Raw genomic sequence first — 14,971 nt, forward strand, 5'->3', positions numbered from 1 at the left:
CTTCTGGTACTAATTTCACATATAAAAGGATCTACAACCCAATTTACATCAAGATCTGGAAAGTAGTCAGAGAACCGCTCTCTGAGTTTGGTAAAATGAAATTAGAAAAATTTCACTATTTCCCAAAAAAAAATCATTTTTACCCCATTTTGGGTAATTTACCCCGGTTCCCCGACCGCTGATCTGTGTGCAACTCTAGCAAAAACATCATCCAGAGATTTCAATCAAAAACTTTGAGGCAATTGACCACCACCAATGACTATCCATCAGTCCACTGGTATTGGTAAAGAAGAGATTGCAAAAGCCAGCACCAGATATAATCATCGACTGGAGGATGATTTTTTATTAAATAAATTATATATAATATATTTAAGTTTTATCATTTATTTATTGTAATTTTAATAAATATTTTTTTCGATGTCATGCTTCTATGCTGTTCTTTTTAGTCCTGTTCTTTTATATAACGTTCTGTTTTAACCTGTCCTGATATGTAACGTTCTGTTTGGTCGGATCACCGAATATTTTCTATTATTTGTGTTTAATATTTGTGTCAATCTTTTAGTAGTAAGAATAATAATTTTATATATTAAAAAAATATACTAATACAATTGATAATTAATCATAATATTTTCGTTCAATTATATTTACTTAATTAAAATGACTGAAAAAAATGATGATTACTTTGTTGTCATGTTGGTATTGTATTAACAGAAATGAATAATGGCTAAACAACATAACCTATAAATATCAGTTTTGTCCGCACATGGGGGTTATTTTGTGTTCTAAATATAAATAAGCGTGTTTGCCAGTTAACTTGGCCGTTACAGCACAAAGTGCATCTTTATTTACATTTCCTATACGTGCGCCGTTGCGTCTATACGAGAGTTTAATTGAACATTTCAATTTCGAAAAAAATGGCTGGAAAGAAAGGTAACAAGAACAAGGGCAAAAACGTTGCACCCAAAGCCATCACCAAAGCCAAGTCCAAGGTAAATAAACCAGCTGTAGTGAGTAAGAATGAGAAAAAGGCTATGTTAGTGAAAGAAGCAGTTAAAGTTGCTGCTGCAAAACCTGTGGCTGCATCTCCCAAAACCAAAAAGGGTAAAGCTAAGCCTGATGCTAAGGTGGAGATTGTTGAACAAGAGACACCACAAGTTGCCTTAGCAGAAGTAGAATCTAAAAATAAGGGTAAAAAGGGTAAGAAAGCTGTGAATCAACAAGTAAACAACAATAAGGCAGCTTCACCCAAAGCAAAGGGAAAGACAAATGTAGCTGCAGTTGTACCAGCTAACAATAACAAGGTGCCAAATAAGAAAAAAAATAGGAAAGGTAAAAATAAACCCATACCTGCTGAAGAAGCTGTTACTGAAGAAGAAGAAGAAGAAGTGTCAACTGTGCAATCAAAGGGCAAGAAAGGTAAAAAGAAAGGTGCCAATGTTGAAACTGCCCCTGCTACAAATAGTGAAGTTACCACAATGAAAGTACAAAACAAGAAGAAAGGTAGAACTGCAACTGAAGAGTCAATTGAAGAACCAGAAGATCAAGAAGCTGCTTCACCCATAGGTAAAAGGGCAAGCAAAAGGAGTATTGTAAAGAATGGCACTGAAGAGGCTAAAAAACAGAAAATTGATGACACTGAAGCCAATGGTAAAAAGCAAGATGCTAAAAAGCGAAGGTTCACGTTATTCGTTGGCAATTTGGCTTTCGCAACTACTCCGGAAGATATTGAGAAGCATTTCAGCAAAGCCGGAAATATTAGCAACGTGCGTTTGATGTACGATAAAAGCGTTCCGAAGAAATCGAAAGGGTTTGGGTACATTGAACTGACGGATAAAGACACATACGAGGTAGAGTATTTCGCGTTTGCCTATCATCGCTTTCACATAAACTCATTTTTGTTTCTTTCCACAGAAATGCGCATCGATGCATCATACAATGCTAGGCAACCGACGCATCAACGTCGAGTACACGGGTGACCCGAACGAGAGCAAAACAGTCCGAAACGTGAAGAACGCAAAGTTGTCCGCATTGAGGAAAAAGGGAATGCTGTTGGGCAGCAAGAAGGATTCTCAGAAGCGGTCGACCAGGAGGAAAAACAACAAGAATAAATAATTTAATAATTGACGGACATAGTACAAATTTGATTTAACATTTTAAAATGTTGTTGTTATTATTTTTAAATATTATTTGACGAACGTACGTCGGCAATTGTATATGTATGATTTAGTAAATCGATACGCGAATAAGAAAGCCATGCAATCTTAACGTAATTTTGTTTTTGTAAGTATAGGATTTATTTGTTCATTGTCAATTCACATATGACAATGATTTACTTTGTATCCAATTTGGTTAGTTTCTTTTTTATTTCGATTGAAACGTGGTGAGAAAACTGGGCAGTTTTCGGCAATGTTCATTCTGATGTATAAAAAAAAATTCAAATAAATTGAGGTGTTTATAATATACACATGTTTTTACATCTATTCTATACCTTTATATACAGATTTGCAGAGAAAAACGCTAAACTTGCTATAGAACATAAAAGCGAAAAAAAAAACCAGAATCAGCATTCACCTAATCTAAATAGACTTTCAAAACAGAACAGTGATAAAACATAGCAGCATATAAAAACTTACATTTATTTTGTCATCAATGCGCATGAGGAATTCTCTGAATTCAAATTTTTAACACAACGGTTAATGTAGAGGTTAAGTTCAACCTATCTTCTTTCTTATTTTGAAAAAAATGATACAATTGAAGCTAATAGCCGCCGCTTGTGAAGACTTGGGAATAGGATTGAACAACAATTTACCATGGAGATTAAAGCAAGTATTAAAGCTAATATTTTAACAAACAAAAAAACATTCCAATAGATGACCTTCATGCAACTAATTTGCATCAAAATATATTCTATAAATTTAAAATAATCGTTTGTTGCTTTAGAACAGAAATGGCTTATTTTACAAGGATGACTGAGACCACCAAAAACGCAAACAAGAAGAATGTTGTGATTATGGGTAGAAGAACTTGGGACAGTATTCCACCAAAGTTTAAACCTTTATCAAACAGGATCAACTTTGTGCTATCAAGAAGCCCACTTGCTATTAGCGAATTCAAAGATTCATATTCATTTCTGAGTTTGGAGAGTGCTGTAGATGCCTTGAAGAGTTCTCAATTTGCTGGTAAATTTGATAGTGTTTGGGTCATTGGTGGCAGCCAAATATACAAAGTATATATTTGAATATGCTGCAAATAGGACATGATTTTATAGTTATTATATTTCCAGCTTGCAATGGAGAATAAGTATTTTTATAGAATGTACCTAACCAGGATTATGAAGTCATTTGAGTGTGATACATTCTTGCCAGCATTACCAGAAAATCTTAGCGAAGTGCAGTAAGTGCATTTATATTTCATTTTATAAATTTTGTTTTTATTTTACTTATAACATTATTTTATGTTGGTAAAATGTGGAATTGTTTTTATTAAGTTGATTAATTTGTACCAATTGCTTACTTTTTGTTGTCGTTATGTTTTTGCAGGGATCCTGAGGTGCCTGTAGAGGTTCAATCAGAAAATGGTATAGAATTCGTTTACAAGATCTACGAAAATCCAAATAGCGTTGCTCAAGTATGAAAGCGGTAAATAAATAACGTTTACATAATATTTTTATTTTATCTAATTCACAATATCCTCTCGTTCTCGTTCATTTTGTATTCACTAACCCATATGATATGAAATTTTACAAAAAATGGACATTCAAAAATTTGCGTATTGCTCATAAAATCTGTCTGAGTGTTTTTGTGTGTTTTGATTAATAATTTGACATTTTCGAGGCATTGAAATGATATGCATGCATCTAAGAATTAATTACGACGTAAGTCTGAACGAAATAAAGGTTTCAGTTAATAAAGCGTCTTCACAAACAATATCACAGTTCATCTAAAAATAAAACAATCGGAATCATCGTACTCTTCGAAATCCTTAAAGCAGGACCTTGCTGTTGTCCTGGATACGCGTGGACAATACAGCTGTGGAAAATGAGATTGCCATGGTTACGGCAGCCGGGATTAAGAGAATCGAGTGTACGAAGAGGTTGTAGATCGGGATCGAAGCAAGCGAAGCTAAATGGAAAAGACTTCGCATTATTCCGTGTGCGGTGCATCTGCAAGAATCAATGTTAAAATGATGTTTATAAATTATCTTAAAATTACCTTAGATGGCAAGGGTAGGCTTCAATTACGACGATATTGGTGGCGTTTATTGCGCAAATTAGGAGAACCTTTATTATTACCTCGACTATAAGAACAGAGGTGAGGTTGTACAAGAAGAAAATCCCGATGGTCGTGAGGCTCGTGAGCGTTAAGAGAATCGCTATTATTGTAGGTCTTTGTCCAATTTCCAGGATGGTACCGATTATGAGAAGAGCTGGAACCATTGGTCCTGCCCATGCCACAGTCTCCTTGCACAAATCCTCGAAATAAATATTGTAATCGAAATCCACGGCGCAGTCATCTTTGAGCGATAAAATTGTGTTATTAATCATGTTGCAATTAATGAAATGACGATCCGAAAGGTCGGTGTCGACAAATCTAAAAATAAATTAATACTTAATCTGGGATTTGAAGGCGAAGGTAATCAATTACCTAGAGTTCTTGATTGTCGTGTTTACAAAGTAGGTAATTGAAGATTTCACGTTTGTAAATTCCGCTTCTTCGAAGATGCAATCGAGGAACTCGACGTGTTGGAATTCTAGATGCTTGAAGCTGACGTTCTTGAAAAACGTTCCAATGTACTGGACGTTCTCTATGGTATGATTGAAATTGGTTCCGGTGTAATTGACGTTGATAACAGTTCTTCTCATCGAATTGTACTCGACGTTGTTGATATCCTTAATCATAGCTGCAGAATACGAGGAGACTCCCATGTAAATGAAACCAAGGAGAAGATGGAGAGTGGCCAAAAGACTTGTGGTCTTCAGATGGACCGGAGAGCATATTCTTTGAAACGCTTCGCATACCTAAGAAATAAATTTAAGTTGAGGAGTAATTTTCAAGTGTATTCAAGTAATACCGTATCGAATCCATGTCTGAGAACGTTTCTTGAAGGACTAGCCGGTCGATCTCGGTAAGCTGCTCGTCCTGGTAACTCCAATTCGGTTAATCCGTATTGCGTTCTCGATTTGTTTAATCTATAAAATGTTATTTTTTTTGTACGTTTTTTGATGCTTTGCAATTATTTATGTTTTACCTGTGCAATCTTTGATATACTTCTAAAGCTTCCACCTCTCTGGATGCTTCTAGTAAGTACCTTGGTGATTCGGAAGTCCAGATTAGTCCGATGATGCAGGCTATGGCCGGTAAAATGTTGAGGATTAGGAATCTGTGCCAGGAACTCCAATGTTCTCTATTATCTAGGACTACTTCAGCTCCGTCGCTAGGTAAGGTCAGATGGGCGATGGAGGATGTAAGCAGAGCGCCCATCGGCCAAAAGGAGTGTAATAATCCGGTGTATCTTGTGCGCGTTGATCTTGGACATGTCTCAGCTAAGTAACTGAAAGTCAATGGCATGGCTCCAGCAACGCCGATTCCTGAACAGAATCTTGCCGTCATGAAGGTACCGTAAGTTGGCATGACCGTTGCCACAGCGGAAAAGAGAGCCGCAACGGAAAGGGCGCTCACCAAAGCTCTTCGTCTACCCATTCGATCGCCCAAGATACCCCAACCGACAGAGCCAATTGCAAGTGCTAGGAGTGTTATAGAGACCAACCATCCTTTGCGGTGATCATCTATGCATAGTTGTAACTCCGACGCCGGTAGTATGTATCCTAATATAGCGAATTCCGAGCATTCAGCTGCAACGGCTAAACCTAGGATGATCGTCAACAACAGCTGTGCCTTTCCGACGTGAGCCTGTGCCAAAGCATCCTCATGGAACCCGACTAGAGCCTCCCCAGCAACGCTTCCTCCACTTCCGCTTCCGCTCGTCAACACTGCCACAAATCACAACTTTAACAATATCGCAAAAAAATAATTTAAAAATAAAAACTTACTTCTCGGCTCCGTCTGTCCATTTTGCGCGGCTTCCAGCGGTGGTACCAAACATGCGGATTCCTCACACATTTTTCGTTAAAATCATCTAAAATAAAATAGCATAATAATATAAGTATGAGGATTGCACAGAAATAAATGATTAACTTTACACTTTCAACCTTCTTTTGCAGGGTATAGATTTGAATCAATGTTATGATTCATCGAGAGAAATAAAATGACAAAGAAAAAAGGATTCGAAGGAAGGAGAATGGTGACCCATTTAAATCGCGATATTGAAAGTTAAAGTGTATATTATTCTGTGAAGGCTCGATGCAATGGATTTTCGAGTTTATTGCTTGCTTGTTGCAAGAGAACTCACCTGGTTTTGTTGTGCACTTTAAATGGAGCGGATTTATTTCGTAAGCGGTGTCATTTGGTGCTTCGAAGGGTCGTGGGTCATCGATTTTAAGACAAAGAGGAGCGCAACGAACAGGAAGACTGGGGCAGCACCAAAATCGATACATTTGCGTACGCCACTGTTTTTTTTTTGCCTAGCAATCACAGCACTACAATATATAACATTAAATGCACCGGTTTTCGCAGCAACAACAACGAAATTATGCGTTTTATTCTTTACTAACATGTTATACTATTTTTTTTCTTCAAATTGTGTAACTAAATAATTTGCAAAGGAATTTCGATTTTTAAAGAAATTATTAAAATAAGTAATTATTCATTGAATACAGGAGAAGTAAAAGGAATGCTCTGCTGTTGTAATGGAGTGATTAAAGTAATTTTATGAAGGATCTTTTAAATACATATGAAATTCATTTATGATTTATAAATAATTTTCTATTTATTAGACACAGATCTAGATAATTTATAAAGGGATCTTCTTTGTAATCTATGTGCAAATTGGAAAAATAATATTTTAAATTTATATTAAATATATATTTAGGGTAAAAAAAAAAACAAACAAAAATATACAATTTATAATTACGGGTTTCCGTCGTCCATCTAGGGACGAAATCGAATTAAAGGTTTTTTTTATAGGGCAAGAAAAATATATATAGGTAGAGATGGGTTCGACAATTTTGTCTTTCTATACACATACACATCGAAGAGTTTATACACATGAGGGTATCTTTTTCTAAACATTGACTGGTTTGCTAAGTGCATCGATTTTATCCGTCTTCTCGGATCCACTGTGCCAACCGGAATCTACCGTTGCATCGCTGTGCTGACTGTTCTGGGCCTTCTCATCTTCGCCCTTCGATTCCGGAGCGTACATCATTCCAGTCGGATTTGTTGCCATATTCTGGATGATCGTCGATATGTTTCGTCTCGTCGGTGTTTGCGGCATCGGTGCTTGCGTATTGAACGAGTTGTAATTGTAATTCAAGTTGGAAATCGTCGTGGTCAGGTTGTTCCTGTAGCTCGGGCTCGGAGTGGCGTTCTCTTGGATCACCTCGTATTGAGCATCAGGTGCTAAGAACTCGTTGGGAATGAAACAATCCGCCGTTGGAGTTATGCAATCATCGGTGGATTCGGTGATTGGTGTCTGCACACTGCTCGAAAGGCTATTCTGAGAAATGTCTTTGGGCATTTTTGGTTCTTCGGGAAGCGGGAACGGAAGACGGCTTCGAATCGACATCTGCCTGTTTCCCAATTTCTGCGTTAAATAATCGTCATTCTCTTGAGCTTCCGGTTTCAAGAGACGCGGCTTCTGCGAATCCACAGCTTCGTCGTACAACGACGAATCTTGTCCATCGTTTCGCACAGAAATGTTGCAGCAGCTGCTGACATCGGCGAAGTACACTTCGGACTCTGTGGGCTCTAATTTTTGAGGGCTGTTCTCCTGTTTTTGAAACGCTGCGTTTTCAACGCCCTGAAGTCGAGGCAGGAATCTGCATTCCTCGTTCTTGTGATCCGGTAAATTCGGTTCATGGTATTTGTGTTCTTCGTCCATTTTCACAGTTTGCATCTTCTTCATCTTGCGGACTGGTAGAGTGTGAGTCACGACACGCTCGCAGCTGGATGTGTCCGTGTTCTCGCTGTTCTCAACCTGCTGTACTTCAGCTTCCACGGTATTCTCGTAATTGTCTTTGTGTCTGGATCGTCTTTGGAAGTCGCCTCTCTGGTTCTCTTCGTTCATCTGACAATGGTTGTCGTGTGGATGCATGTGATGATGATGGTAGCGATTAGGGAGTTGACGTCTTGCTGGAGAATTCGGATTAGAGTAAGGTGGAGGAGGACCCCAAACATAAACACCTCCGACCGGTCTGTTATCCAATACACTGTAAGAACCAGTCGAAGAAACTGGAACGTTCGGTTCACCTCCCCTATTACTGAATCCATACTGACTGTCCGCACTGCTGATACCTTGATAACTTAATGAATCTCTTGAAAGGAAGATCGGATTAATTTTGTGTCATCTTTAATGGATAAGTGTTATGTTACCTTTGGTTTTCTGGTTGCGCAGTCCTTGTCCACGGCAGTCGTCTCCAATTCCATCCTGTAGCAATCCTATTGTTCTCCGTCGGAGGCATCTCTTCGCCTGGATTCGGAGAGTAAAAATTACCGACCCTTCCCGGAGTCCAGAATCTTTCTGCTGCGGCGTGATGTGCATCCCATGGATAAATTTGCGGTGCAGGATAACGACACTCCTCGCAGCAGCTGCAGTACGTTGCAGGAGGTAAAGGTGGTCCTCTCATCGAGCTCGGGGCGCTGACAGGAGGCCCGCTCTGCTGCTGATAAAACGACCTGCATCTCAACTCCAGTTGTTCCCAATACATCTTCTTTCTCTCATGACTTAAAAAAAAAAGATAATCAACCGTCATTAACTTACTTTCTACATTTTCTACTATGTAAAACCTCACCTGAGCAATTGGTAAACGAGCATGCACGAGAAGATGCAAACGAGAATTCCGGACACGGAAAGCCCGAACATCGCTCTCAGACAGGTGTACAAAGCGCCGTGAATTACTTCGCAATCCGGGGTGGAATCGAAGACGAACCTCATACCTTCATCAGTTTGAGAATGGGCCTCCAACAGCACCGAATAACATGTGCAGGTTCTAGTTTTTTGCGTGTACACGCATTCCCTCAACGTCTGCAATCGGTTCATGTGAATTACCGTTGTTGTTATTGTTACCAAAACGCAGGTCAAGGCGCAAACCAAACAACAGAGACCACAAACTTTCAACTAAAAAAACAAAAAACAACAAAATACTTATAACAATTATTGATTATTTTAAACAATTACCAAATAGCTGTATCTGTTCTTCCGCCTCGCTAAACTTATCACGCATAATCCAGTGAGAATGAGCTGCAAAATAACCCAAAACATTATATTAACTCAATTTCACTTAATAAATTTACTTTACCATAGCTGCTGGTACGAAAGTGGGTATAGTTTCGAAATAGCCCAAGGTCGAAGTGTACGATCTGAGGAGGAAGTAGACTGCGAGGAAGAGTCCACCGAGTATCGTGGACAATCCTCCACAAGCGCAGCACCAGAAAACATATTTTCTTATACGGCTTCCTCCGACGCTAGCTGAAAAACAACAATTAATTAACGAATAATCGAATAATCTTAGTTTACACTTTTCAAGTAAATAATGTACCATTTAGATTGTACGACACGGCCGGCTGGATTGGATGCGGTACGTGGTACTGCACCACCTGCATCACCGGATATCCGTGCATTCTGTTTGTTTTGGTTTTTGTTTTTATTATTGTGCAGCTCACATTTTCTTACTTTTACAATTGTGACACGAAGGGCACCGATTCGATGTGCACGCACATACCGAGAAAATCATTATTACGAGGCCCTGCGTATTCGGTGACCGATTATGCGCAAAAAAATGTATAATAGTATATTCCTCTGTCTTGGTTTTTGGAGGAATCGTGGACGACGTGAGATGATCAAAGTGTAGTTCTTCACGTGATGGTTTTAGAGCACTAAATGCATGAATTCGCAATCGGGGAGGGTGAATCTTAATTGCATCTTCAGACCTGTTGCCAGATCAATATTCAACCCCAAAATCACATTCACCCCTAATTTGATACGGCTGCAGATTTGTAGAGGGCGCACCTTGCTCACTCGCGTTACAGATTTTCTGTAATTGAATACTGTAATACATTCATGCATCGTGTACAACATTATGAAAGACAAACAAATAAATTATAATAAGTAAAAGGAGAAAAATACGTTGCAATCATTTATGTTTATAAATATTTCTATAATTGCATAATTCTTACATATTAACTTTAGATATGATAAATAATAATGATAGCAGAATATAGTTATTAAATCTATATTGTAATATAGATAATGTTATTAATTATGTAACATGTAGGAAGTTTTATAATCGAATTATCTTTAAATCGCATTTGCATTTGCAGAATTCCGAATTTCTTAGCAATTTAACCTAATTCCATTATATTTCTTATTATACAATAACGTAATATCACGGTAAATTGCTAATTTATTATTGTTTTATTTTCATTACGGCTCTTGATCATCAAATGATGATTCCCACCTTGTATTTTTTTTTCATTTCTGCGTTTTCCAACGAACATATTTGTAAACATTTATAAGCAATAATTTATTGTATTGTGAATTAGTGAATGGTAATCGTGATTTTCATAAGAAAGTATGTCCAATTGGTTTTATTGTGATCAATTACAAATATTTTGCTAAAGATAATTAATGTTTTAATGCGAGATTAATGAGAATTGTTCAAGGAAAATATTTATGAAAGTTTCAAACGCAAAACATAGAAATTTCTCTTATTTATTAGTAGAACTTTAAATTCATTGCAGTTATAATACCACATCTTTTCTTATAATATAGAATGGATATTGAATTGTAATAACATAAGGATATTGTTAAATGTTTAAAAATATTCTATAATTTGTTATTGTTTTTTTTTTAATAATGTTTAGTTTGTAATGAATGTTAAATGGTTATAACATAAAAGTAATTGTTAAATGCGTCAGTTGTTGAAAAATAGTTGTTTTTATACGAAACGGTTTATGGAAAGAATTTCGTGAGACAATATTACGTTTATGGAATTCTGACAATCAATAATTTGCAAGAACAGTTTAATGTTAAATTAATGTTTAATTATTGTTAATTGCATCGGTTGATGGAAAATATTTGTGTATAAAAAAAAATCGGTTTATTGCTTTGAAAGCGAATAATTATGTAAGAATGTCATGAATGCGGGTGTACTTACTTTCGCTGGTATTGCATCTGTTTAGGCTTCCATCGTACCTAGGTCTTGGCGGCGGTCGAGGCGGAAGAGCGGGAGGAAGCGGCGACACCTCGATCCGATCGTCCGCCTCGATCTTCCTCGTCTCCTGAATCTCCGGTTGATTTTCGTTCTCCTGGTGACAGTTGCACTGAGGCGACGGTTTCTGGCCGGTTTTTGGTGATGCGTGCACGTGGACGTGGACCTGACTGACCGCAGGATGATGATGATGATTGGTGGCGGTCTGCGCGACGTGAATGATGTGATGATGGTTCGAAGACGGTGGATGACAATGATGCTGGGTGATGGGATGATCCGTTTGCTGCTTCGGACTCTCCGATCTCTCCGTGCACGTGCAAGATAACAAAGTGTGGTCGATGGAGTCGGTCTGGGATCCGGGAAGATAATCGGATTTCTGCGGATCCGGCGACGAAGACATCCTTGTCTCTCTCTCTCTTCTCTAAATCATCAATTTCTCATCATTCCAAAAAAAAAAAAACTGAAATCAACAAGCACCAATCTTAACTACACGTTGTGTTGTTGTGTATCTTTAATTTCTTTGCGTGGGCGTAAGAAGCTTGAATAACTTTTTGGAATTGCGGTAACCGAGACGACAAACAATAATTGTGTACCTGGAAATTTGGCCTCTGACATAAGAACCATCAATTGAATATGTAAGAAATTTGTTTCAGTGGTGCATAGAGGTGGGAAATCGATGGGTTCACTCTGGCTTTTGTCTTCTTTCGATACGAGATGCAAAAGGGATTTATCAGGTAAAGTGGAACGAGATCAGACAAAAGGTGGAGTTTAATATCAAAGAGCAGCCTTAAAAACGTTGTTTCCTTTTTGCCTTCCCACGCCTTTACGCATTGCACAAAAACTGTCTGTATATGTAAACGGAGAAATTTCTTTCAAAAGAGACGATTGGAATAATGAAAGAGATGTTTTACGCTTCAGGTCTTTCAACGTAAAATACACACTGCATTTCTTACACTGTTTTCAATACCAGGAAACAACCATTATGCAAAACTTTCTACGCAAAACCTATATACAAATATATAGTTTACATTATCTTGGAAACTTTATTCGCTTTCATCAATTTAGTATTTTTTATATGTTTAGAAATTGCGAATGAAATTTTATTAAAAATTAATATTTTGTGAGTATTCGGTTAACAAACAGTTCGGACTTTTTCGCGAGAGATTTTTATGTTCGGACAATAAACATATGTTCGAATAACAAACATCTTGCCGGTCAATTGACTCTAAGTCTAGTGGTGATATGAAACTCAAGCCGCTTGTAAATGAATAGTTATAATTATTTTGTAATTCTTTCGAAATATAAAATTCTATTCAAAATTATTTGTATCATGTTTGTAATTATAAGTTAAATTCGTATTATAGAAGTTATTTTTTAAACGATTGTATCTTTTTCTGCATTAACATAGTGCATACATAAACATGAAACAGAGTTCCTCAATTTAAAATGCAGATATTTGTAGTTGTAGTATTGCCAACACCGCGCGTTGAACGGAGTGACCTGGAGGTGATTACTCGTGACCTGACGTGTTGTATAGAGAAAATTGTAATTTGAAAATTCGTAGAATTCGAAATATTCAAAGTATCACCTGCAAATACCATCACTTTCATAATTGGTAAAAGATATGTTATTGCCAACTTAATTTCATCAATGTTTAAAGTTACAACTTTATTCTCATTTCATAAAACTGTTCAATATTTATCAGTTTTATATTAACATTTGAATTTTAAATAAATAAAATTATAAGTTTCGTTTCATTCCTTAAATTTTAAAATTAATATTCTCATTTGTTATATAATAAATCCATTGTAACTGTCAAAGTATCAAACATTTTTGACATAATTATAATGTCAATTTTGTTTATGACGTAAAATGTCTTATTTTTACCAGCTTATATAAATTTATTATATAGTTGAGACAATACAAATTATTTATGAAGATTTTTTTTAGAATCTTCCTTATTTATGACAAAGAGACAAGTTTAATATAATATTTTATTGAATTTGTAAATTTATTGTATTATAATAGATCAAATTGAAAGAAATCCAATTATCGAAGTTCAATAAACCGCATTAAAAATAGCTTTAAAACTGATTTAGGAAAAGTGGGCGTAGAACCACACTAACTATAAAAAAAAGGTTCGAAACCGCACCACAAGTGGGCAATATATATATAGTATTGGTATACTGCAATCAATCTTAATCTAAGTGGTTTCCGCCACACGTGTAGATTACCTATTAAAAAAAAAAGGTTGATCTTCAGTTCATACTCTCATAGTATTATTTTCAAGAGCTCGTTAAGATTAAGGATTCTTCAGTTCATATTTAGAAGATCCTTGTTATTTTTTTCTTTATTTTTAAAAGCTAGTTTCAAATTGACAGTAAATTTATACACGTAAGTTTTGCTGAAAAAAAAAAAGTTTTAGTATAGAATTTTTTTATGTTGGGATAAAACTAACCTAAAACTTCATAATAGTAACAACCATATGATGCAAACAGTATGACGTTATTAGAAATACTTGTTTTTTACGCAATCTACGTAATATTAAACTTTCTAATTTATTGTATTATAATATCACAATGTATTTCGATTGATTATTTTTTACACATACATTTTTAAATCAATTCTTACATTTTACTGCACAATGTGAAGCCACATTTTTATATAGAACATATTATAAAATCATAGAAGATATATTTTTTAACGTGGTTTTTGTATATTGCATAAATTAATTGTTATTTGCATCAAAGAAACTTGAATGAAAGAAAAATTAATTTTCAAAAGAGAAATTGCAAACGGTGTTAATATTGATGTGAGAGTGCGGTAAAAACGTTGAGATTCCATCATTATTGTATGGAAGCTGTGAAGGGCGAAGAACTACCTGGACCCTGGGAAGGGCCCGACGATCCCGAAAAAGAGGTTCTAATGATACGTTGTGGTAATAGCATTCGACTGGGGGCCTTCGGCAATCTTTTAATCATTTCGGCCCATGATCATAAACCTAAAGAAAAACGACGACCCGCATCTCGATCATCGACTATAAACATAGTTGCCATTAACAAATGATGAAAAGAAAGAGTGAAGTATCAACGACCTTCATTGATCATTAATATATAGAAACACGGAAATTATGATCTACGTAGTGAATAAATTGGTTTAATCTGTTGCTGTTTTTCTTCATGATTTTTAATGGCGAATAATTAAGACTTCGTCAAGATCACAATCATTATTATGTGCATTACATTACCACGCGCATAAATAAATATGAATCACATTAGAATTATTTTTTTTAATTTTTTTGCGGTTTTAATATCGCTGAGATTTATATTAAACAAGTTACCAAATGAATATTTTATATAATCATTATTTTGCTTCTAACTTTTGCTAACAATGTTACTAATTTAGTTGTTTTTGTCAATTCAACAAATTTAAGTTTGAACTCTGTTCTTGATTTTTGTTAAGAAACTGCGTAAATCATCGAATACAGAAGAGAAACTAATTGACAATCTCATTATATCAAGAATGTTTGCATAATTTTTAAACAAGATTCGTGTTTAATTTGAGAATTAACTGCATAATTATGTAATTAGATAATTACAAATTTTATTAGTACTTTGTTGATGAATCCGTTGCAAAAGTGTATAT

General features: G+C 35.9%; 4 protein-coding genes across 6 annotated transcripts in view; 2 read left to right on the forward strand and 2 right to left on the reverse strand.

Annotated features, from left to right (window-relative positions):
* The first annotated feature begins 699 nt into the window (after positions 1 to 699).
* LOC108559664 (protein gar2-like) lies at positions 700 to 2,448 on the forward strand. Its single transcript, XM_017917014.1, has 2 exons — positions 700 to 1,847; positions 1,912 to 2,448. Exons 1-2 carry the CDS (start codon positions 915 to 917, stop codon positions 2,110 to 2,112), a joined length of 1,134 nt encoding a protein of 377 aa, XP_017772503.1. The 5' UTR covers positions 700 to 914; the 3' UTR covers positions 2,113 to 2,448.
* A 200-nt stretch (positions 2,449 to 2,648) lies between these two features.
* Positions 2,649 to 3,661, forward strand: LOC108559666 (dihydrofolate reductase). The gene is made up of 4 exons (XM_017917015.1): positions 2,649 to 2,822; positions 2,941 to 3,226; positions 3,284 to 3,393; positions 3,540 to 3,661. Exons 1-4 carry the CDS (start codon positions 2,743 to 2,745, stop codon positions 3,631 to 3,633), a joined length of 570 nt encoding a protein of 189 aa, XP_017772504.1. The 5' UTR covers positions 2,649 to 2,742; the 3' UTR covers positions 3,634 to 3,661.
* Positions 3,662 to 3,746: 85 nt separating this feature from the next.
* Positions 3,747 to 6,551, reverse strand: LOC108559663 (synaptic vesicle glycoprotein 2B-like). Its single transcript, XM_017917013.1, has 7 exons — positions 6,409 to 6,551; positions 6,050 to 6,135; positions 5,248 to 5,989; positions 5,071 to 5,188; positions 4,644 to 5,017; positions 4,212 to 4,589; positions 3,747 to 4,162 (listed from the first exon to the last, which is right to left on the reverse strand). The coding sequence occupies exons 2-7, from the start codon at positions 6,117 to 6,119 to the stop codon at positions 3,982 to 3,984; spliced, it is 1,863 nt and encodes a 620-aa protein (XP_017772502.1). The 5' UTR covers positions 6,120 to 6,135; positions 6,409 to 6,551; the 3' UTR covers positions 3,747 to 3,981.
* Positions 6,552 to 6,994: 443 nt separating this feature from the next.
* The window catches only part of LOC108559667, a 10,644-nt gene continuing 2,667 nt past the window's right edge, over positions 6,995 to 14,971 (reverse strand). The window contains exons 2-7 of one of the 3 annotated variants that reach the window (XM_017917016.1): positions 11,273 to 11,780; positions 9,416 to 9,585; positions 9,295 to 9,357; positions 8,909 to 9,234; positions 8,490 to 8,840; positions 6,995 to 8,431 (exon numbers count right to left, since the gene is read on the reverse strand). In XM_017917016.1, the coding sequence (XP_017772505.1) occupies positions 7,180 to 8,431; positions 8,490 to 8,840; positions 8,909 to 9,234; positions 9,295 to 9,357; positions 9,416 to 9,585; positions 11,273 to 11,726 (2,616 nt within the window). In that variant the 5' untranslated portion in view covers positions 11,727 to 11,780 and the 3' untranslated portion in view covers positions 6,995 to 7,179. Of the gene's footprint in view, positions 8,432 to 8,489; positions 8,841 to 8,908; positions 9,235 to 9,294; positions 9,358 to 9,415; positions 9,586 to 9,655; positions 10,096 to 11,272; positions 11,787 to 14,971 lie in introns of those variants that run through there. The other 2 variants (XM_017917017.1, XM_017917018.1) reach the window with 2 other exon arrangements.

This window comes from Nicrophorus vespilloides, unplaced genomic scaffold (genome assembly GCF_001412225.1).
Source record: "Nicrophorus vespilloides isolate i.1.1-1 unplaced genomic scaffold, Nicve_v1.0, whole genome shotgun sequence".
Lineage (NCBI taxonomy): Eukaryota > Metazoa > Arthropoda > Insecta > Coleoptera > Silphidae > Nicrophorus > Nicrophorus vespilloides.

Bases quoted from the DNA above. Each gene is read 5' to 3' on its own strand.
- LOC108559666 (XM_017917015.1), top strand. From the start codon at position 2,743: ATGATACAATTGAAGCTAATAGCCGCCGCTTGTGAAGACTTGGGAATA. The intron at 3,227-3,283 runs GTATATATTTGA...TTATATTTCCAG, and splicing joins GTGGCAGCCAAATATACAAA to CTTGCAATGGAGAATAAGTA. The intron at 3,394-3,539 runs GTAAGTGCATTT...ATGTTTTTGCAG, and splicing joins GAAAATCTTAGCGAAGTGCA to GGATCCTGAGGTGCCTGTAG.
- LOC108559663 (XM_017917013.1), bottom strand. From the start codon at position 6,119: ATGTGTGAGGAATCCGCATGTTTGGTACCACCGCTGGAAGCCGCGCAA. The intron at 5,189-5,247 runs GTAAAACATAAA...AACATTTTATAG, and splicing joins GTATATCAAAGATTGCACAG to ATTAAACAAATCGAGAACGC. The intron at 4,590-4,643 runs GTAATTGATTAC...ATTTATTTTTAG, and splicing joins ACGACAATCAAGAACTCTAG to ATTTGTCGACACCGACCTTT.
- LOC108559664 (XM_017917014.1), top strand. From the start codon at position 915: ATGGCTGGAAAGAAAGGTAACAAGAACAAGGGCAAAAACGTTGCACCC. The intron at 1,848-1,911 runs GTAGAGTATTTC...TTCTTTCCACAG, and splicing joins CGGATAAAGACACATACGAG to AAATGCGCATCGATGCATCA.